Raw genomic sequence first — 25,015 nt, 5'->3', positions numbered from 1 at the left:
AACAGTTTCACAGCCATATAATTGGATGACTACGTTGTGTCGCACAGCAAAGCAACATTATTGACATTTTACTTTTTTTAAACTATTTAACACACTGGAAGCATACAAAACAATGAAAAGGAACATTGCCAGAATGGTGGCATGAGTCTTCCCAAGCAAAACATAATTCAAAGACTGGTGTTACAGTTCTTTTATTTAGCTTAACACATTTAAATAGAAATTTTGAACAACATAACCAGCCAGAAAATTAAAAGGCCCCAAACCAAGAATGGGTGTGTGTGCAGGAAAAGGAATTATGGTGAAAACTCTGGAGATTACTGGAGAAATGTAAACCTCTACCGCACCGACACACATGTGCTTCTGGCTTGATTTTCATCCTTGCATAAGAACTCTGTCAAGCTGCATCTCCATTACAAAAGCAATGAAGTGGAAAGATGAGGAATATCTCCTCTTTTTTACTATTTTAGAGGTATTCACCACAAGGACTACCTCGACGTATGATTATTATTCCAGTTACTACAATTTAACCTTTGACAAAATCAAAACATCTTCATCTATGTCCCACTGCTTTCTTTTCTATATTTTTATCAGATAATAATGATCAATTAAGGAGCAACAAGGCACATTTACAGTGGTTTTGCACGATGCTCAGCACTGAATGAGATATACACGAGTTAAACTACACAATGGAAACCTTTGTGCTTTCTTATCCTGTGACCTTCACAGTGTAGAATAAAATAGCTATGGTAGGAAAAACTGAAATAAGTCCTTTTTAATTGAGTGACCAGGATATGAAAGTCTGATTCTGAATTACGGCACAGGAAAAAGCAATTCTAATCTTTCGGCATTGCTCTAGGCTTTACTTACTACGTCGGGGGTATAACTGCTAGTTACCACTATTAATATAAGATAACGAATTGGCTCCACAAAACCCTTAAAAAAAGCCCATGTGAGCCCAACTCTTGCAGAGCACTGGATTTTCACAGCGATGGGGTCGGAACATTTTGTTACCATCAGCCTTTCCGAGGGCTTATTAAAAGACTTTAAACACAAAACTCTTTACAAGGACGGCATAAATATATAGCAGATACGCTGAAAGAAAAATTACCCGCAGTGGCGCTGACAGAAATAGAGATAATAACTTCCATGTATATCTAAATCACATCTTCCTCATGACAGCAGCTGAGAAGGCAGGACCGGGCCAGCCAGGTTACAGCCAGCGCGGGATCCCCAACGCCACGAGCGGCTGCCGTTGCTAATCGTCTCTCGCGCAGCTTCGAAAAATCGGCTCTGAGAATGAAACGTGCGTTTGGTTTTGCATGGCAAGGAATTCTCTTTCAGATCTCTGCCCACTGACGCTCCAATGCCCGGGAAAATCCTGGGTTAAGTGATTTCAAATAAATTTTTTAAATTATTAAGAACAAAACTTTAGGAAAAAGAGAAGACTAAAATAGCTATTACTTATAATAGAGCAAAACTAAGACAGGGCATTTTAAGGATACAACACACAGATAAGCTTCTGTTTTGTTCAAAACATTCCTCAAACACTGATCCTCACTTCATAAAGAAGCAGCAGGGGAACAGCAGCATTGACACTTGCACGTTAACAAATTAAAATACAATAGGAATAGCTTAGATAAATTAGAAGAGAATAGTGTTACCATAATTTTATTTAGTTATTTTTAAAGCATTCTATGAAATCATCTTGTAATGACATGCAGGAAACCAAAAAATAGGGTCAAAAAATTTCAGTAAGCTTCGCAAAAGGTTTAAATCATATTCTAGCGCAGTAGACAGAAAGCTCAACCATTTGTGCCATCGGTTTTGTCCTTATAAGGACTAGAGCTTCAATTTCATTGTTCTTGACTGGATGCTCAAATTCACCCTTGTTTCCATTTCTCTAAAGGTCACATTAGATTTCTTCTCTGAATATTCAGAAATGCTTTGCAATCACCTCCAGTCCTTTTGTTAAGGAACTTTTTGATGTTGAGCAGAAAGCAGAAAAAAAACCTAAAGCTCCAAAATGAGTTGGAGCACGCAGACAAGCTCACACGTGGACCGAATTCGGGCAGTTACCCGAAGATCAGATAAACCACAAGGAATCTCTGGCAGAACTGCGTAAGTACGCGCAAGGGCTGTACGAGCCATCACTGTTATCTTGCACTGGGTAATAGCTTGCATCAAGTAAGACAACTGTGATGAATACAGACCACAAAAATATATTTATAAATATTTATAAACTGTAAGTTAATTTCTGGGGAAATAGTACACTGTACATCTAGCAAACACTGGATTCAGTTTCCTAAACACCCTTCTGATTTCCTCCGTGTAGTTGGAAAAAAAAAACCCAACACGTTTAAGTGCAGCCAAGCCTCAGCTAGAGATTCGCTCCGGTTTGCTGCGACCCAAGTTTGAGAAACGCAGAGTAAGAATCGCACACTGCAAGGCATCGCTATGCTTTGGGGGTTTCTTGGTTGAGGAGTGGGTGGCGTCTCTCCAAGCCTGAGAATTTTCTTCTCCTTAGGAAGGTTTTCATTAAATAAAAGTTATTCTATCACAAAACGTACACAACATTTAAGACTGACTGCCATTTTGATTTTTGGTACCAAAAACACTTTAGACGAATCAACACTCAGATCAATATTTCAACTACCAACAAAAAAAAATCTTCAATTAAATCTATAAGGTGGGTTCCAGAGGATTAAAAAAATTACAAGATACACATGGACTAGCATAAGAACCTGGAGGAAGCTGATGCACAGCATGAGTAGTTGTTCGAACTGATCAGGAGTTAAAAGTTTTGGAAAGCACATGCTTAAGGTTGGACTTGCTGGAAGCGGACAGCTCGCAGTTACAGAGCTGACGCAGCCATCAGCAGCCGCAATCAGTTACAAGCAATGAGATCACCAGACTTTCCACATCCCTATCGCATCTCCAGGAGTTACGGAACACAAAGCGTAAACTAAATTAACTCAAGCATCAAATCACTGAACTTTAACCGTAGAGGGTAACCTCAGTTTAAAACGGCCTGGGTATCAGGAAACGGGAAAGCAGTAAGCACGACATAATTTTTTTAAATTGATCCAGAGGAAATCCAGAGCAGTCTGACGGCTGTGCTGAGCACGTTGATAGGCATAAAAACAAACAGAAACAGGAATAAACACCTCGGGGAAGAGTCCATTTAGCATCTATAATGAGAAGTCATACTTTTTTTTAATCAAACTCTTCTAGAGTTTTTTAAAGAAATCAAAGAGCACGGAGATGACAGAAAGTATCTTTTTGATACAAACCCTTTTTGATTCCCAGAAGACATTTAGCAAGATCTTAACACGAGATTTGGAGGAAAGTCCATGTATAAAAACTTTCTTATAAAACAGGTGGGTGGGGGGAGAATCATTAATTTTGTCCATGGGGGAAGTCGCTGGGAAGTTCCAAGGGGATCAGTTTTGTAGCCCGAACCATCCAACACAGGAATAAATGCTCCTGCAAAGGGAGCGAGCAGAAGTACGACAGTCTGTTGCTGACAGAGGGTTATTCAGAATCCCTGCAGGCAGACCCTGCGACAGGGAGTGTTTCAGCAGCGCTAGGGAAGAGGATATCCAACACAGATGCATTTAAATGCTGTGCAAGAAGAACCACCCTTACAGTTTTACACAGAGAACAATTAGCCTTGAACTACGCATGAGCACTCAGACACAAGATCTTGGGAGCGTAAGGAGCTGTTCTGCATAAACATCAGCCCGCTAGCCGTCAGAAAAGCAAGTAAAGAGCTAGCAATCATTGGGAAAGCAAGAAAGAAGCCCTAAAACCATTACACCACTGTAGAGATGCAGCAAACACCGATATTGTGAAGACTGTGTGCCAGTCTGGTTTTTTTTTTTTTAGGTGTGCAATGGTTTTCACATGAAGAATGATCAAATGGCCTAGGATTCATCTGCCAAGAGAAAAAGATACAGAAGCTGTACGTAACAGTGGCCTGTAAAATGAGAACCGATTATGTTTTATTCATTTTCTCTTGGCTAGCTATTATTTCTTCTAACACTGGAACTAGGTGAAATAAAATATCCATTTACATGTTTAGAAGAAAAGAATAGAGGCACACAGCTTAACTAAACATTGTAGAGACAAGCATGTCCTTGCCACAGGGCACCACCGGTCAATCACTTCTCTGAACCACTTTAAACTTTTTGGCATTTATACACTCCTGGAAGAACAGTATATGCAGGACAGTAAAATACCAAGGCTCCAGCTCAAAAAGCCATTAAGCATGAGATACGTGCTCAGGCTCTGCATGAAACGTTTTTACCCATCTGCAGTTGGCCAGGGTACCAGGCAGGCTCCCGGCAGAACCAACACAGCTCCACTGCTCCCATTCTCCAGTATAGCCCAGTTGGTCCAGTTCAGTTACCTACCCAGAGGGCTTTTAATCGCTACTTCATTTTCCATCCCAAAGCATTCTACGATTCTATGATTATTCGTCTTTGCTCACTCACTATAGTCTTGGCAGGGACAGCGCTAGAACTAACCTAAGGGATAAACCTCTCCGCGGAGACCGAGCTTCCGCAAAGACCTCTGAGGGCCTACATCTCAAGCAGCTCTCTCTAGCCATTTCTTCCACAAATTCTTCCAAAACACCCTAACAGATTATGTTCCTAATAACTTTCACTCCTAGTTGCTTTATAGCCACTGATTTCTTTTCAAGTAACTTCGTTACTATGGACTTCTCACGATGCTGTCATCCCCACACTTTTTTTTCTTTTTCTATATATGACACTAAGTTGGCCTACTTCCAAGTCTTCTGATGTTGAAGCTGTTTTAGTGCAAAACTACATACTGCATTCATAACAAAAATACTTTGTTCTTTGGTTCATTCAAAGCCGTTATTAATATCTCAATCCTGCGATTTACCATGATTTCATTTTAATACTTAACTAAAACACATCTTTTTTCCTGTGTCAAAGAAAGATTTAGGATCCTGAATTTACACTGGCTTTAGAAACACATCAAAGAACAGACAAATTTAGAACTGAACAAGAACACTTTTATTTTTGCACAATTTCACAATAAATGAACAATCTACACTGAAAAGAATTCTTTCATGAGCAGTAGAACCAAGCCACATTTTCCCCAACTTTGATGCTCATTTTTGGATTTTTCTATCACCCAGTCGGATGCAATCTCTTTCTGAAGGTCTCAGCGTTAATGGTGCTTTCTCTTCCCTCCCCATACGTAGCTGTTAAAGACCAGTGAGAGCTGGGCTCAGACTGCAGCCTGTTCCTTAGCTGACCCGGAGAGTAGCACCACTCAGTGCGTCCCCTACCTCCATCCAGCTATTTTCACAAAATGTTTAGGATAAATTTAAATTCTGAATTCTCAACCCTTCTAAAAATGGCATGTGATGGGTTAAGGTTGCCGGGATGTATGGTGGGTGCAAGATGCAACCACACATTGGATGGTTTTAAAAGCCTGGTTTCCTGAGGAAATCAGTCAAAAATATATTCAATCTTTGGAATTCATGTAGCAACACGTTCTGCACTGCTCCATTACAAGTGTTTGTTTAAAATAACCCTTACTACAGCAATAAAAAGTATGTCTTGTAATAAACCTGGATCCTCTTCTCTAAAGGGCGTCTGACATTGTACCCAAAAGCAGTGTACTCTAACTTGCGCGGCTGTTTTCCACATCCACCCCAAACAAAGAAAACAGCAGCAAATTCTTAGTAAGACAGAAATCCTTTACAGGCAGCACATGACCTTGTAGTCACTCCCAGTTTGCTGTAGTGCCTGGAAAGGATAGCGGTATGACAAGTTTGTCCCAAAGTACCTGGCAAACTCTGTCTAGCACAGAACTTGGCAGGAAGCCTGTAGCCTCGCAGAGGGTTTTCTGAATTTCACAACATTTGCACTGATGCAACTTTGCTGCTCATTTCCTTGTGCTTGCAAACACGAGCGCCAGCTCAGGATTTTGCTGCCCCAGGTCATCTGACTGCAAAAACATGGGTAGCAGAGAAGTAAACAGCTGCAAGAGTGTGTTATGTGATAACTTCAGAGATCAATTCAGCAATGTAATAAGTGATTTCAATTTATACCTACTACCAATCAATCATAAATTCAATTGCCTGTAAGCCCAAGCTGATATGACCACAATAACTCTTGGGTTAGCGACATGCATGCAAATACAAATTATTCTGAACCATACCCACAGATTCCAGGCTTTTTTTTTTTTTTTTTTTTTTAAATCTTCTACCTTGATTTGAAATTACCCTGATGTAAATTCCTAAGGATTAATCAAAGATAATAAAAAATTGCATATTTAAGTACACGGGAGTATGCTGGAAATCCCAAATTGATGTTACAAGCAACAGCTTAACCTGGTTAATGCAGGCCATGAAAAAATGTTTCTGATAAAATTATTAGTTAGTGCTAACTTGAAAAATATTAATTAGAGTGAAGACATACTATAATTTGCAGATACTTAAGTTTCAATATTAAACTAAGCCACACGGAAGACTCTTGCAAGTCTTAGGCAAGTCCTCTGCAGATATTTGGTTGCATTTTAAAAATCCATCTCAATCTCCTACATGCTAATATATTCATAAGCAGCCCAAGACTTAAACAGCTTAATTTGCTAGATGTCTAGGACAAAATGCATGACTAGAGCTAAGCTATAAGGGTGGAACATTTATTCACTTGACTGTAGTCAGCGGTGTAGTGACTTTACCTTTCCTCTGCAGAGTCTTTGACCTTGCTTTTAAGTCCAATGTGAAATGAATTCTAAAGTACCTAATCCTCATTGTGTGGATTCAGTATTCAATAATACTTCCAAAAAAAATACCTTTGAGCAGTCTGTTCATGAGAACTGATGTTGACAGGGAAGACAAAAATCAAGACTACTAACCTTGAGTATCTGCTACAATAGATTCAGGAGACAGGTGTGTTTCTCAGCAATTACAAGCTGCTACACACTACAACTTTGCTCCAAGATTTATAGAAATTGGACCCACCAGCCTACCCTGAATGGTAAGAATCCTTCCCTATCTATTCAAATAGAATAAACATTCCGAGATGGCCGTGTAAATAATTCATTATTTTTAAGCAACAGGAATTGTAAAAGAACTTAAATCTGCTTCTTACATGCCAGATCTCTATCCTCAGACTCATGACAGTTTGATGGCTTTGATGGGTCACATCACAAAATGCTCTAACAGGATTTTAAGTACACACCAGGACACATCTTTAAAACCTACTTAGTCAAATAACGTAACTCCTAAGCAACAGTGTCATTTTAGTACTATTCCTTCTTATAACCTCTATTTTAAGAGCTCTTTAAAGTTTCAGGCTCTGCATCTTCTTGTTTCTTAAATATAAACTTAGATATTACTTGGAACCCCGTTTAGGCTGCAGGACCACGGTCTGGTGCGTAAGTGAACCCTTGAACTGGCTGTCTTTATATTCTGGTCAGAGCGCATCGTCCTCAGCAGAAGATACTACTATCCTGTATTCATGCTAGGACAAGAAGTTAATCTTCTCAATACTAAATAATTATTTAGTAATTTCAAGTTTTCCTCTATTGCAAAGTAATTGTTTAATGAAGCAATATTCAGGTAAACAAACAGCTTAACGAGTCAGGAGAAAGAAAAACAATCATTCAGAGGTTTATGCTTTGTTAAGATCCGTACAAAAGGAGTTAAAACCAAAGTATTCCAGGCTTTTCCCCTTCTGCCTTAGAGATGAGCAGGAATATAAATAAAAATGTGAATAGTTTTCTTTGTTAATGCTCTAAGTTTTGCACAAAACTCTGAAGTCTATTCAGAAAGAAGCTTCAGTTGTCTAATACAATCTCATTTGCGCATCCAAGTTTGCAATGACTGACTCCTCGTCCAGTGGCTAGCTACTGGTGCTACTGGGTGAAGAACACCAGGGTTGACGCGAGTGGATCGGCAGAAGGCTCCTCCCTGCCTCTAATCGCCAGTGATTCACTACTCTCCATGGAACACAAAGACAAGGTATTTTTAAATAGGTCACACAGAGGCTGGGTGGTAATTACAGAAAAACGTTAATCAGATTTGAGCAGGCAGAGCTGCTTATCTCTTTCAAGAAGCCTTTCTAATATCAGGTCTTTCTTCACATCTTAGGACAAACTGACATTAAGAGCACAATGGTCATACGAAAATACCCTAGAATACAAAAATCCTGCTTCTCTGCCAACTCTGGCCTCATTTGGATGACAAAATACAAAACAAAACAGAGGGGAAGTATAAAACATGAATGGATCTTATTGTCGGACGACTATGGAAAGCAAAGCAAGAGAAGGCATGGTCACTGAACGATTGCATGCAAATAGAGGACTTCAGAAATCAATAGGAGTTCAGATGCTGGGTGATAAAGCAAAGGAAAAGCGTTTCAGAGGCAGCCTCAGAAGTTCCACCTTGACAAGGGGGGCCCATTGCTTCTGCACATGATGCAGCATGTAAGGGAGGGGAAGGCAGTGCGTAAAATAAGAATCTGGTTCTTGGTGGCCTTACGCCCTTAGCAGCTTCCTTGCCAAGCAGGCCTTACTGAACGTGCACCTGGGAGACTTCACCAGGTCTCTCTTTGCAGTTTCAAGGCGAGCTGTTTAAAATGTGCAGAAATACGGTGGGGCGCTCCGGAGCCTCCGTCCTGCAGCGATGCAAGTCTGCTTCCCCGGGAGCGCACAACTGCGGCAGGCATCATCGCCCAGCTCGAGCAGTTTAGTGATTTTGAAGACTGCCACTTTTCAGAGAGATACGCCAACCTAAACAGTCACATTACTGCATCGCTCTTCTAATAACGTGGGAAGAAATTCTGTTTGCTTACAAGTTAAATGTCCTTTTCATTGTGGTTCAAACTTATCTTTCTAGACTTCGGCAATAGCTTCCCCTTTGCCCCATCGCCTTCATTCAAGGTCACTCCTGCCTGCAGCGTTCGAGGCTTTCAGCAAGATGGCAAGACCCAGAGGATTTTCCCACTAAACTGATTTTGCAAGTTTGTTGACTTAGTTCCAGAATGCCAGATCACTGCTGATCTGCAATGCGTGAACAGTTCAGTTCACAAAACAGCTTAATGCCACGTCTTGCCTTTACAGCTTCTGAACACGCTTCCTCGCATCAGTTCCTGCCTGTAACTACTTTTTCCTTTTTGTGCCTCATTTTTCCATGAGAATCTCAGAGAAATCAGTATTAAGTACATTACTGCTGCAATTTTGCAGTTTCCACTTTATTTTTAGTAGTGTGTTAAAGATTTATCAGATTTTTTTTTTTCTCACTATCAAAAGAATTAAAACATGCATTCTACCTAGCCTAAGCCACAGAAATGCAGTAGGGAGCTTTCCACTTGTACAGCTTACTTCCAAATCCTTTAGTTATCATTGCCATAGGAGATTTTTTTTTTTTTATGTACAGGTGGTACAGCTACTCCCATGAGAAGGCAGTCACATCAGCAGTGCCTTCAGATACACCGCTACAATTCAGGCTACAAAACTCCAGGGAATCTATGCAGTGGTTTAAGATGCTAAAATCTCCAGTCGTTCATCATGACTTCCTCCCGATGCTTAGTGCCCCGAATGCAAAAGAAAATAGGTGGCCCAGTTCAGATTTTTCAGCACAAAAGAGAGTAGCTTCAACGCAATGCATCCTTGTTGATGGTTTAAACTGAGACCCTGCTCTTGTGTTCTCCCCTGCCAAGCTATGCTGTGGACGAGCGGATGGCTGGGTTGCAGACCACTCTTGGAGAACTACCAAAAGGAAAACTACAAGTCAGATACCGCTTAGTTTGCCCTAATTTTCTCCATATTCACAAGACAAAAAAGTGGCTTTCATCATTTACCATCCTTACAATTTGTGCTTTTCTGGCTAAACTACCAGTTCTTCTAGAAGTACCTTTTGCGAAAACAGCACATGGCTAGCAGTCAAACTCAGAATGGTACCACAAAAATTTTTCAGATAGAATGAGAACGTGAATAACTGGTTTTAGCGATTATACTTGTTGACCCCTCTTCTATGACAGACTTCTTTTTTTCTGGAAAAAAGTGCTGGTTTATGCTGAAGACAGTTCATCTTTAACAAGACAGCAAAGGATTGATACAGCAAAATTTTGCAGAGCCTGAAATCGCTGCCAAATTCAAGAGGCTGTTGGGAAATAAAAAACAACAAACATAGCCCTCTTAGGAAAACCTGGTTTTGTTAAACAAGGTCACAACGTCTTTTTTTTTCCTTCTTCATTTTTTGTTACGTGTTCCTACATCTGCAGATTAGGGAGACCAAGTACAAGTTTTTCCATTTTACATTTTCCCCTTTGGAATTCTACAGTATTTCTTTTGCAGGAGCAATTAGTATTTGCTGTTGTTTTAAAAGAAAAACCCTACAGAAATAAAGGAAAAGTATGACTCGCAGAGAGACCAATAATTAGGTCATGTGTTCAATTAGTTTTCATGCTTAACTAGTTACTCTTTAGGAAATGCTCAACCTTTGATGTGCAGCAGGCAATTTACCAATTAATTAGGCAGAAGGAAGCAACGCAAGAAATGAAACCTCAGAAACCGTATCAAAGCCCAGAGATATCTAATGAGGGAAACAACAGCATCAACAACAGAAAACATGCACAAAAAGGTAGAGGTTTTAAATTATCTGTTTCAAGTATTTTGGCTGTACTTCCTTTGAAATTAAGAGAAAACTGCTGGGAAGCAGACTAGAAGAGAGAAAGAAGCAGCCTCGTTTGATCAGAAAAGCATCACTGTTTCCTTGAAGGCTTGCCACAAAAAGTATAATCTATCCGTATTGTACGAGATGTCTCCTCAGAGACCATCACTCACTGGTGGAAGCAAGCTGCAAGAGGCATCACACACCATATGATACTGGATTAGGAAAAAAAAAAAAATAGGAAAAACCTTTATTTAAAAACCTGCATAGTTACACACAATGGGACATACCTACTGCTGAGAGTCTCAACCTGGCATCAAGAACTTGGGGGAAAAGATAATATATAGCCATTGTTTAATTAACTAACTAACATTTCTATTAATGCCATACATAAAAGGAACAGGCATGCCTATTTGGGATTAGTACCAAGTTCTTCAGTTCCCTGGGGCCCACTTCAATAAAAGATTTCTGCAGTCACTTCTCCTTGATTATGTCACCTCTTTGAACAGAGTGAAAAAATGGGTACAACCATGTAAATTAAATGGACTGGAAAGACCTAAAACATGCCGAGATCTGCCAGACTAACGAGTTCAGATATGTTACTGCCTGCCTCTTAATAAGTGACACTAATGTAAGTAATGGAGCATCAAAAAGAGAACTGCATGAGGAACAGAAGCAAAATTGCTGTGTGACAGTGTCCACACCATCATTAACACGCCATCCTCAGTGACTAGGGATGCTATGGACGCAGGCATTCTCAAATACCAGTATTTGCTTTCAAGCCACCGTTCCCAAGGACTTTCTGAAAGTTTATTTAATCTTGCCTTCTAGATCTCTCTAGTCCTTCCCCTATTTTCATCCCCGTTCATAGCTCATAGTTCTCCTTCACCCCCATGATGTCCATTCAGGTGGAGCTATAATGAAAACTCACAGCTAATTCCATTAGACAAACAAAAAGTGAAGACGACCGCCTTAGCCAAAAAAGAAGCAGAGAGAAGAAAAAGGGAGACAACAATGTAGCACTTGAATTAGAAAATTCAAGGCTGTAATTGACTTTCTTTTATTTAGGCAAGTGAGCGTAAGGGGAAAAAAATTCTTTGGGATGCAGTGTTTAAAGCTCTTTGGCTTTGCTGGCGTTGGTTACCACAAGGGGAGGTACAGAAGTCCCAGAGCTACTGGCCTGAAAGGACAGGAGGGCAAGGGGGGAAGTAGATGTTGCACAGATGACAAGTTACAGACCTTGCTGTGGTTAAATCTTACAGGGAGGCACAAACCTCTCACACTCCATTAAGTTACCTACCAGGGGATGTAAAAAAATCCCAATTCCACAGAAGACTTGACCATCAACTTGAAGTAAAGGTCTCTGGACAAAAGCAAGATCCCACTGAAACAGCGTGGTAGGGGCTCAGAACAGCTCAGGGCGCTTCGCACCTCCGCACCTTCGCTGGCTCATTTCCAAATCTCCCCAAGACCAGGGCCCAACGCCGCTCCCTTCAGCGGCGAGATGGCTCGTTTAAAGACACAGACACTTGAACGTTGTGCCACTGCAACTGGCTTCAATGGACAACAAATCTTCAAATTGCTACAAGGCTCTCTGGAGCTCTTTCCCCCTCCCCTGAAACCTCCGTACACAACAAAATAAGATGTCAAACCAAAGTCTACCTTAAATATAGCAGAGAATGCAACTTTCCTTTTCTTCTAACCCATCTGTGGTCCTCAACTTTTGTGTACCATAACTAAAGCTTTATTTTCTCTAACAGTCCAGCTTAAAAGGATAACAATTCCACCTCAGCCCTCAGCTTTGCCTGGCAGCAAGGCTGTCGAGGTTCTTTGACAGATCTCATGAACGTGCCAATTACATATTGCTTCAGCTCAAAGAAAGCTGTTTGTAATTACTCTCCAGATATCCTCTCCTCCAGCTCTACCATTGCTCCTCTTCTTTGCACCTTCCAAACCTCATTTCTTTCAGTCATCTCCCATGCAAACCAGATTTACCTAAAACCCTATACTCCGGTCTGTTCCAAACCTATTTCCCTCAGTATCTTCTCTTCTACCTGGTGATTGCACTTTCAAAACTCCCCTATAACCCCTTGCTTCTTATTTCTATGTTGTACCATGCTGTAACATCTACCAGCACGTTTAGAGTCAGGCTTCTGTTACGCTAAGACCCTATCACATTGACTGCTGTAGTTTTACTGTCTCTTTGTACTCTCCCATTTGTTTGCATCGGTCTTATTTCAGCCTGCGAGCCGTTCAGCAGAGGTTTCCATTTCATCTGTACAGCCCCTGGCCCAACCAAAGCCCTCTCCATGGCCAGGGCTCCCGTGCGCTGCAAGGGTACAATTTGAAAGAAGAAAGAAGAAAAAAAAAAAAAAAAAAAAGGAAGCCTTACCAAACCCCACCCAAGGGAGAGACAAACATCTGTTTTCCAGTGGTCTCACAGCTAGCTGTGCAAAGACCATATGGCAAAAACTCTCAGCAAAAGGAAGATCTTTAAAAACTTTAAACATTAATTTTCACGGAGACAAGGTCCTGCTCCTCCAGTGTTAAGAATGCACTTCATGAGCAATGAAGGAATGTAAGTGACTCTGGGACAGCTTTCTTAACCTCACCTCTACTCAGGAAGAGTTACAAACAGCAGTTTTGGACCTTCCAGTGGCAGGACTGGGAAAGTTTCTGTCAGAGAATAAAGAACAGTATTGCAAAAAGCACCTGGTATAGGAGTGCCATTGGGATTCATTTGGACTAGTAGAAACCACAACAGAAGCGATAAAATTATTGAGCAAGATGAGGGAAAGGAAGAAAAAGTCCTGTGAATTTTCTGGTCAGTTTAGAGTTAAAGAAAGAAACTGGTCAAAAGCCATAGCCAACAACAAAAAAAAAAATTCTACAATTTCATGCAAATTTAATAAGCATATGCTCCAGACTACTTCATGCCAGATCTTGAATTATGTAAACTGTGCATCATTCAACCTATGGTTCTGCCTTTGGCTACATAGCCCCATTCTCAAAGGCATATACACAGGAATGGAAACGAAGGAAATTTTATTGTCTAGGGAAGGCTGGAAGCCAAGTAATGAGATGTCCATTACCAGAAAGGGGGAGGAAAAAAAAAAAAAGTCTGGCACCCTTCTAAGAACAAAGCCAGCTATCACAGATCAACCTCATCTCGTGGCATTCTGTACAATACTGCACACAGTGATCATTTCGTAACTGGTGCTTTTTAAGTACTGTAGCCCAGTTCAGAGAACTCCAGCCAAGAGGATGCAGAAAACCACGCTCTCTCAAACCGGTCCACAAGAAAAGGAACAGCGTTCTGTGCAGAGGAGCAGTGGAAAGCCAAGTAGCACCTTCTTCCTCTCCACTAATCCCTCTGCTCCAGCTCTGCAGAATGTTACAGCAAAGAACCCAAGTCCCGGGCTCTGCTGATAAATGGATGTAAACTGAGACTTAAGGAACAGTAACTTCTGCTCAGAAAAATCCTCACCAGCTACTGCATCTCCATACACCATCTCACTGCAGCAACACTCAGAATTTGCAGTCTATTATTCCTATTTTCAAACAAAGTCTGTTGACTTTTCAACTAAGGAACGTTCCTGCCATTTTTGAATGGCATAACATGCAATGGTGCCAAGAAAACTAAATTTGCATCCAAACAACAGGGAAAAGATTTGCTACTTACTGCCGGCGCAAGCCAACGAGCGCTCTTGCTGGTCAGTTACTACAACATTGCACCTAGCACAGGCAGCATTTGGCAGAGGGTAATAAATAAAGATCAGAAGCAGAGAAATACCATTTCAATGTGATCGATTTCTTATCTAAATATTTTAAATACAGAGCATGCGAAGAATCTCCAATAGTATTTTATTTGGGGCAATTAAAGTGATATAACGTGCTGTCTCAGCTAAAGGCTCTCCTTTTTCATGGTGTTCTCCCGACGCTGCCTGCCAAACTCTTTAATCCAGGTCCTGGAAGCGGTGAGTCCCAGTTTTGCTCAGCTCCACCAGCCATTCCCTAATCCATCGGGCTGCAGATTCCCCCAGACTCCAGAAGAGCAGTCACAGGGAAGGCTCCCCCCCTCCAGTCAGCCTGGGCATTAGGGGGTCCTGTGCTCTTAACTTTCACTACCTTTTTCTCCTTTCATTCTCAGCTGCTTAAGCAACCCCTTTTATCCCCTGTAATTGAGCTTGCTTTCCAGATTACCCTCAGGTTTAACCCCTTCCATGCCCAGTGAAACTCAAAACCCGTGACCCATGGCAATATTAGAGAAGAGCTGTCTTTTTTCTCTCCACTTTTTCACTAGCACCTAAATTATCTTTGCACTGAATTGCAAGAACACTTACTTGTTCAGAAAATCCTTTATAAAGACAAATAAAGCCTACAGCTTTGTCATCTGCTACTCTCTTCCCCCAGTAAAATTTTCATTTGAGAACTGCAATGAAATGACTGAATATTGTTTAACTGCAGTATTTTGCAGATGAAACAATGGCTGAAGTGTTTTTTACTCCCGCAGCACAAAAATTTATGTAGCTACACAACAATAAAGCAAAGTCTTAAATTTAATCAGAAGAAATATCTCAAGCGATGGCAAGCCGATAAATTATTTAGAAAGGGGCTCAATAAGACCTAGAAGGAAATATGCATCAGCTGTGCAGCCTGGGAGCTTCCAGAAACAAAGAATTTTCATGCCTTCTCCCTTTTAAGGTTTTTTCACCTAAGCTGTTTGTATTTAACAAAAACAGGCGTGTATTTGAACAACATCCTACAAATTATAAGCAGACAAGGACTGCGCTAGTAGTGATGCCACAGGACTTCTCACGCAGCGGTTATTGCTGATGTGACCCATTTACCAGTAGTTAGCTCCATTTCTGCATTCACAGTGAGATACTGAGGACAGGCATTTCCCAGTGTAAGGACTAACACTGACGGCCCGGTAATACTGGCTATTTCAGAAGATTTTAATGACTTGGTCTTTTTTTTCCAGACTGCCTAGTTTCCCCCAAATTGTCTTCCTTCCATCAATTTTCAACCATTCCAAAACATTGAGAAACAGACAAAACTAGATGTATTAGTATTTATATGAAGGGTCTAGGAAATTCAATAATGTTCCTATTGTTTTATTGCAGATGGCACATCAACTTCTCTTTATTACTGCAGAAAACTCAAGAGCCCTGTAGAGTGCAATAAAACGGTACGTGTTTAGCTTTGCAATGTTTCAAAGGGCTGTGATTTACTGTTAGGAACCAGGCACCTTGCACACAAACATCTGAGCTCGGTAATTGCCTCATGTTTTGTGCAAACTCTACAAGGCAGCGTGAGGTCGGCCCACACAGGGTTCCTGCTGCTTCTAGATGCCTGTCCCTCATTCCTCAGTAATGTGGACTCCGTTGTTAAAAAGCAGAGAAAAAGGGTTGTTTTCACCTTTGCATCAAGATGTTTTACTCCCCTGTTTGATTTCAGGCACTATTTGAATTTTCTGCCAAATTCTTGGGCTGCTAGAGAGAGATTTTTAAAAATTTGTCAATGTACCAAGAGGAAAAATGCAAAAGTACATTCTCTTGTCTTAAATATATACCATGTAGGCTTCAAGACAAGTCCTTCTTATATAAATATACTTACAAAAAAGCATACCCACAGACAATTATCCACAGATTTCGTAATGTAAACATTTCACCACTAAAAACAGTAAGTCTCCTCAGGTAATACAGTCAGCTTTTACTGAATGATAAACTCAGTTCTAGTCAGTCAACCCTGAATAATAGAGCAGGGAAGTATCGCACAAAGGCAAGAGGTAAAGAACCGGTACAAACTGTATTTACATTCAAATTGCTCTGAATATAATATTATTTCCATCAAGTTTGAATTAGAAAGTAGAGAAGAGACTTGGAATGCATACAACAAACTACTTCACCGGCAGCCTTTAACAACACACATGCCAACAACCCTTTTTTTTTGGTGGAAAATATTCTCAGCAGCATCTGGCAAAACAAAAGTTTATATTTACTACTGCAAAGATAATCTCACAGCCACTTGTCCTTTTTCTGAAGGTATTAGTCCTTCATGAAGGAATGGAAGACTTGGGGGGGGGAAAAAGAACAAAACCCCCAAGTTTTCTGGCTCCCTGTAGGAACAGGGACGTTCAGAGCTTCTAGGTTCCAGACCTGAACAAAGCAGCAGCAGTGGCAATCTATCTTTATTGATTTTATAAATTATAAAGAAACAAGTAAATGAATGTAACCCATCACAGTTTAAATAGAAGGACTGATTGCAAATACCTAAGGGCACTGCTAACACAAAGGCCTTCTCAACCAGTTGTCCTATACAGCGGACAAGAAAGTACCAGTAACTTTTCCAGTTGCAGACCATACTCTTTATATACCAACAGACATGACAGAGACACTCAGTAGATATTTATACATTAAATAAGGTACCGAGCAATGTTAGAAACAGAAAATATAGTCCTGGTGCTGACAAAAACGCACATTATTATTACTTCAGTCTAAAAGGAGGAGAAGAAACAACGTCTCCTTAAAAAATGAAGACCGGGTTAGTATGCATACCACATCATGGGGGGGGGAATTAAAGCAAATCTACAGGTAGGTTCATTCAGTGAAGTTACTATTTCTGTTTGGGTTACACATTACATGCTTTATAATGATAAATTTATGATTTAGTAGTCAATAGTCCAGGTACTTCGAAGAGGAATATTTTGACCCAACCTGCCTAGAGCATACAGATAAGGATGTGAACGTCCTGGGGAACACGAACAGTGAAGATGATTCTAGTTTGGGTTTTGTATCTATTTGGAAAACACTGCAGACTTCAAATTTCATTCTTCAGATCTTTCTGGAGTTCATTTACTGAGACACATGAAACTATGGACAAACATTGAAATACTCAGAAGCAAAACACTTCCCCAATGTGAAAGAGTGAGATGTTACAAAACAGGAAATAAATAGCCAGTTGCTTGCATGTTTCTTTAACTCCTGCTTTGTGTTACTACTATCCAAAACATTCATTTGCAAAAACGTATACACACCTTATACTTCAGTTAGAATTAGAAGTTACCAAAGCTCTGAAATTATGTTTTCCAACAGAACCAAAAGCCTTCCTCAGCTACTAACTGTACAACATTCATCTGTTCCGAAGGATAAAACCAGTACTGATGAGTGCTGTGACACGTCGTTTTGAATGAGCTGAGGCCAAACACATTTTTACAACAGAACAAACTATAAACTCAGAATGAAAAACTTCAGAACATCTCAAAAATACAATAAAGTCAGAGGACTATAAATAAAAACAACAACAACAAAAAAATCACTGTAGGACTTACTGCTTTAAACAAATACCCCAGACACGATCAAAGAAGGTGCTAGCCAAGAGGGGCATCAGCTAGGAAGACATGAAGTTTGACAGCTTGCAAGAATTTATTCACACTGATTGATGAAGGAAGCAACAAATGCTACAAGACCACGTAACGGACACATATCTTTGCTTTCTGTCTACGCTGAATGTTATCATGAAGGAGTAGCACATCTATAGCTGCAGAGGGGAAGCCCAAGGAATACTTACTCTTGGCTGCCAGTTTTCATACTGCTTCTGTAAATTTGCACCAATGGTTTCCAGCGCTTTTTGAGGACCCATTGACAGAGGATCTAGGAAATATAATACAAATGAGTATTTTTGACCACAACTGAACCACTCAGCTTGACAAGAAGCAGAAATTATTTCCAATTCGATGTGCATTTAAACCTTTAGCTACTCCACATTATGTTTCTGTAAAATCCAGATCTACAACCTGGAAGACCAAAGTCTACATCAAAGCGTGAACACCACCCCCCTCTGCAGAAGAAAGAAGCCAAAAGCTTTCTGCACTTGCGCTCTCCAGTGTTCTGCTTGCAAGAAAAATTGTTTAATGATGTTTTAATGCAGGCTCCTTTCATGCATTCAATTTCAAATTCATAAACATTACATTCTCCGTGGAATTTACTTGGGTGCAATACCCAAAAATTATCCCCAAATTCTTCACTCAAGTACAAATTAAAATCCATTAAAGACTCTCTTGCTAAGGCAATAAATACAGTTTTGTTTTGAAAAACAGGAGAGGCATAACGTTTGTTTCTTTTAATATTGAAAAAAGGTTTCTATAGTAAATAATGACAAAAATTTAAATTGGTTAAATATTTGATGATAAACATTTGTTTCTTGATGAATGCAAAATCCTGCTTCATTTACTCCCATTGTGTACTGCTTCAGAGATTGTGTCATTTGTAATTTTTAAGTTAATTTTATCACTAATTACCACCATCCACACATACCAATACAATTGCAGCTTACGTGCATTATTCAAAAAAACATGGCCATATAATTGACACTATTAACAAGTTTCAAAAAAACTAGAAGCTAATATTTTGCAATTTAATATAAATTATTTTAAAAGCATTTAACCAAATCAATGAAGTTATTTTTTTTAAATCTTTACAATATTCTACCTCGTACCGTTAGAAACAAAATATAATAAAGTAGGACGAAAGGCAGGATTTTAAGAGTTATTTTTCTTAAATGAATAAAAGCTGGGATCTTATTTTTTAGTACACTTTTGTAGAAAGATTTAAGGCAACGGGAGTATACCATTTACATTTTTCCAAAACAAACACGAGCAGTAGTAAACTGTCCGCTCAGCCTTCCAGAAGCCTGCCTACTTTCTTTGGCTCAGCTGCGGGTGTTGCTCCAGAAGCCTCGCCAGAGCCGTCTCCAGGACGGCCCGAGCACCCGCTCCCCGCTCCGGACCCTGCCGTTTCCGCACTCGCTGACGTGCCTTTTAGAAACCTCTCTGCCTACTGCAGCAGACTTCGCTGCTCTGAACTGCAATAGTCCCCTTGCTATTTAAGGCGAGCTTTGAGCAGATACCCTTCAGACATTGAACAGTAATTCCCCCAAAGTATTCACACTGTCTCATAACATCTTTTGTTAGTTAATATGCCATTAGCTACTGCTCAAATTAAAAAAAGGAAACAATAAAATAGCATAAACACATCAATTTTTTTTTTTTTTTTTTTTTTTTTTGAGTCCTTCAAAAGGACCAAACTGAACTTCAGAAAAAGAAATTAAAAATACTCCACATGCACTTTGACAGCAGAGGAATGTAGTTTGTGGACTCTGGAGTGCCTTCAGAGTAATCAGCATTATTAACAATACTCTTTATACAAAAATAAAGTACACTGGTGCCATTCCAAGAGCCAAACAACGGATACAAATTATTTTCCTAAATATACCTCATGCCACCACGGTCATTACATGAGCTTTCAGCCTCCCTTCTTGAGTGTATAGATAAGGCTAGCGAAGGCCTGCAGACAGGTAGGCCAGGGTGCCTTCGATATAATCACGGCATGAAGCTCTCCGTGCCTTGAACAGTGCCAGGTTGACACCGACACAGATGTCAGCTGAGGCTCAATTCTGGAGAAAACCAAAACGCTTCAGATGTCCTAAGGGTGCATCTGGAAGGCACAGTGAGAACGGCAGCAGGCTTTTGTCTGAGACTGCCATGGCCGTTTGTTGCCAGAGTTCACAAGCTGGTGATCTCAGCTCAGTTGTAAATAGCAGCAATTGCACCAAAATGATTTCCACACTTTCTTACACATCTGGCAAAGACATCATGTTTCCACAACACACGCCATTAGCTTCCCTTGAGACTGTTGTATAGAAGAAAATACAGCGGATATTTTTGCAATTACCTTTTTCAGAAATTTAAAGTTAGCTAGAAACGGAAACGAGTACTTGTGTGTATATACGCACTAAAACTTTAATTTAAAAACTGCATTCAAAATTCTCTTTGTTGATGATAATCACTAATAACTTTATTTTAATAAATCTGCAATGCTCCTCATTCTCTTTGCTCTCTACTCGTGTATCAATGAGAAATGAGAGCTGTTCTCTCCACTGAATAGATGTATTCGTTAGTGCATGCTCATGGCTTTTTCACTGCTTTAAAGTCATCAGCATTTTTAGGTTAAAAAAATGAGATGCTATGATTCATAAAGCAGGTAAGGCAAGGTTAGAAACAAGACGTTCTGAAAGTTTTTAAAGAAATTCCATTTGTGCAATGATTAATTTGCTTCTGCAGCCTATCCTAAACCCCACAGTTTAGGAGTACAGTGCTCTGCATGTTACTTGCTGAAGACTGAACATTTTTAATTCCTAGATAAAAAAAAAAAACAAATCTATCTTAGAAAGCTTTCTTACTCAAGGTATTTCCTTCTAATATTACTTCAGATTTGTCTCATCTTTATAATCAGCCTTGATCTCCAAAACCAAGGGAACTTTTCATTTCTTAACAAAAAAAAATAGGAATTTAGTCCAACACTGCATCAAAGTAGCAAGCTCATGTGTTGGAACTGCTGGCAAGGCATCCTTGGGAATAATTCCAGGTCTTCTGAATTCATGATCCCAATTAAAATAGCCCCACAGCAGTCACCTCACCATGCAGTAAAGTCCATGCGTTTTACAGATTGTATGTTGCAGGGTAATTTTAAACCTTTGCAGATCACAGTACTCCAAAGTTGTTACTGCTCAGAGATTTCCTTAGATATTTATAAATCTACAACAATTAAAAGAAAGCTAAATAGCTAATTAACAGCTTTTTTTTCCTCCATGCTGTCTCATTTTAGAATAAAGCAGGAGAGATGACCCATGGCAGCAGTTACTGCTGGACACTTAATTAACTCAAAGACAGAGTGAAATCAGATGCCTGATTTCCTTTTGTTCACCCTAGTTTTAAGTCCAGGAACCACACAACTTTGAGTTTATCATATGTGCTGTAACTCAGTATTTATAAGACTAATACAGTTAACTGGAGCTTGGAAGTTCTCAAGACTTACCGATCCAACACTCCAGACGGGCACAGGGAGTTGTTTTCACCACATCAGGAGGGTCCACACCGACATTTAGGCACAAAACTAAGGCAACACTAACAGTCTTCATCTGCAAAGACAGACAGTAAAATGCTTACTTCATGTAGAAATGAAATCAATTTTCACTTGTGTTGAAATTTTACCACTACTATAACTTTTGAAGGGTTTCAACAAACCTTTGTTATCTGCTCTTTAACATGGACTATTTTAAGCAAGGCATGACTGATTAAATTTTTCATTTTTTTAAGTAGAGCAGTACTTAGATTTTACGTTACTATTTTTATTATTATTTCCAGAGCCCATTCTTCTTTTATAGCGCATGGAAATGGATAGCACTGGACTTCTGCTACTCAAATTAGTCATTGTCCAACTGAAATACATTATTAAAACATGAGAATATGCTATTCAGGGTCCCTGATCGATATTAGAATATAGTATGTCCTCTCTTAATATTAAAACTAAAAGCATTACAAGGGAAGAACTCCCAAGTGACCAACCAAACCATAACAAAACATTTAGTCTAGGTTTTTTTGGTTTTGTTTTCTTTATGTGTTAGTTATCCTGGATGTTCTTATTTTAGGACAAATCATCACTTGCCTCCCCCCTTCCTGGTCTTGCCCACAGCTGCTGCTTCAGTATCAGCCCCGTAGAACTGACATTTAGAGAGGCTTCTGTAGGCACAAGGGGCACCACGAACATTTAAAATCCAAACTTATTGATACCTTATCTGTGACCAAAAAGCTGCATTAAACCAATGACTAGGCACTATGGCCAGTTAAAAATAATGCTTGAAAGTTATTATTTCCATCTTTATGCTCTTTTCTAAACTCCTTCATCCCAATACCTAAACCAGAGACGGAAAATAAAAGCAGTAACGTGGCTTACGGTACTTCTGTCAAGTGTTCAGCACTCCCTAGCTGGCCTGAAGCAAGGCCGCCCCCATCTCCACTTACCCAGGGTGCTCAATTCAGAACAGCAGGCAAAAAGAAAAAAAAAAAAAAAAAATCCAAACCCCACACTTACAGAAAAAGCTAAAGCCCCACAAATCTGTAATTTATCAAGAAACTAGAAACCGGAGCAGAGAGACACTATTCACACCAAGAACGGAGGACAGGTTCTACATCAGGACAGAAATTCTGCAGCGCCCGCTCACTCCCATGTCTACGATGGGGAACCCGGAATAAAAAATTAGCAAGAAATCCTGTTAATGGCTTCATGCCAAACTATGCTCTTGCTAACAAAACCCTGCAATCACGTAGGAGTTACTCATCCCCATAAGTTAACAAGGAGGAAGCAGCACTTTCCAGAATACAGATGAAAACAAGAAGCTGAATGGGGATTCCCTCCCTGGCATTCCACACGGGCTCCCAAAGGAGCGCACATCGATCGGGTGAAAAGGTCCACAGCTGAAGTTTAGCACTAAGTCCACATGCGCTAAGAGTATTTTATCAAAATTAAGAATAATACATAGTAAAAGTACAGTTACTGGCAAAATGAGGATCAGCTGCAAGACGCAGCCGGGTCCTCCAAAGCCGAGAGCGGTCAGGTAGCCCTGAGGCAACACCACCAAGACTCGGATGCCTGCAGCCAAACCCGGGGGCTCCCAGTGGAGAGCAGATGTCCATGCTGACAACGAACCCGACTCATTCCGCTCCCCCTGGAAGTCTTTTCCATCCTCCTCCCCCTCTATCTGCTTCTCTTATCTTTTGCTTTCATCTCTCTCTTCCCCTCGCTTATTTTAACACCAAACTGCTACCCTCAAAAATAAATTGTACCAGCAATTGTCAACACTTTTCACGTTGCTCACACACATCTTACCCTTCCCTCTCGTTTTTTGCTTTGTTTAGAAAATAATTTCATCTGGACGCAGGGCAACTGTCGCCCTGGTTTTCCAGAACCCAGCACAAAGGTCTCACTGGTGGTTCACTACAAGAACAACTCCAACAAAAACCATCCTACAGCAGCTGCAACAAAAACCCAATATATCTACAAATGTAACAGACACACATGACATTGTTCGCAAGACGTGCACCCAGTTAAAAAAAGTTACTTCAACATCCAAATACCTGGAGGTATTTAAAAGACGTGTAGATGTGGTGCTTAGTGGTGGGCTTGGCAGTGCTGGGTTTGTGGTTGGACTTGATCTTAAGGGTCTTTTCCAACTTAAATGATTCTATGGTTTTCAAGGTAACAAAATAACACCCAGCAGTAGTAGAAGGAAGAATAGCTCCAAAATTTTTCAATTCATCCAGTAGAAAATTTGTCTGTTACAAAAAATGGGTTGATTTTTAAAGGTGATCGGAGATGACCTGGAAGCTCCCTGCACCTTCAGTTACCAGGAGATCCATTACTGGGCTCTGTGAACAGAAAAGCTCATACATGATGCAGGCTGCCGTGCGTAAGTAGCAATGGATGAAAATAGTTCCCTTTAGTCTTAAAACCTAAGGGACAGATTTTTAAATGCTTTCTACCCAGTAAAACAGATGCCTGGCACCCAATACTTCAGTGCCTTATTCTTCCTCAGCAAGAGCACCTGCTCACCTATTTCATGTGCAGTATTGACTATTGCACCAATGAAAACATCATGTTACTTCGATATTGCAATAAATACTTATTACAACATGCAATTTGAAACCTTTCTATTCCTTCTGAGGAGATAACAAAAGCTAAGGAAAGAATTTCATTTGGAACGCAACACCTTTCAAGATTATTATTCAGTGTCATCTTTTCCTGCCTTCCTTTTCCCAAAACCCATCGAATATGCTTAAAACAGTCAGAGGCACACAGTTCCTGTTGAGACATTTGGCTTGACTCACCTGTGCACCAGGCAAAGATAAGAAGTGAATCACATTTAAGAAGAGATCTTAAATAGGTAACTCTCTATTATTTCAAGCAGCACAGAAGTGTTATGTACCAACTATGCACATTTGTTGAGACTGTTAGTGCTCAGCAGTACGATCCAGGAGAAAAAAAAAATAATAAACCACACACACACACACAACCACAAAGCATCTGACCATTCCAGAACTACTTGCATTGACTGAGGTTTAACCTGCGCACAAGGAGACCTTTTCGGTATGGTACATCCACTGCCAGCTCACACAGCCTAGGAAAAAACATGGTGCTGCAGGGTGTTAAACGGCACAAACACCCCTAGAAGTAATCACACGCTAGCAAACAGGCACTAACAACCCAGAAGGAAACAAGAAAACTACAGGACAAAATAACTTATTAGAAGTGAAACCATACAAATCATTCTTTCAAGAGAAACTATCCTGCCAAACAATCTTTTCTGTCTCATTTATTTATTGTTTCCCATTTGCGGTCTAATACTGACTTATTTTTCAATATTTCACTAGTAATGTCTGATCTGTGACTTATGCTGAACAGGCTGATATTTATTTTCTATTCCCAAGTTCTGTGTTTTAAATAAGCATTTCTCCTTGAA

At 40.0% G+C, this 25,015-nt stretch overlaps 1 protein-coding gene across 2 annotated transcripts in view; it reads right to left on the bottom strand.

Annotated features, from left to right (window-relative positions):
* Positions 1-25,015, bottom strand: part of RPTOR (regulatory associated protein of MTOR complex 1) — a 161,218-nt gene that overhangs the window by 124,460 nt on the left and 11,743 nt on the right. For both annotated transcript variants that reach the window (XM_082326775.1, XM_082326776.1), the window contains exons 2-3: positions 21,535-21,637; positions 18,230-18,312 (exon numbers count right to left, since the gene is read on the bottom strand). In XM_082326775.1, the coding sequence (XP_082182901.1) occupies positions 18,230-18,312; positions 21,535-21,637 (186 nt within the window). The remainder of the gene's footprint in view (positions 1-18,229; positions 18,313-21,534; positions 21,638-25,015) is intronic.

Source organism: Platalea leucorodia, assembly GCF_965183815.1.
Source record: "Platalea leucorodia genome assembly, chromosome: 14".
Taxonomy (NCBI): Eukaryota; Metazoa; Chordata; class Aves; order Pelecaniformes; family Threskiornithidae; genus Platalea; species Platalea leucorodia.
The sequence above is the reverse complement of the archived record's forward strand: the minus strand, read 5'-3'. Positions and strand labels throughout refer to the sequence as shown.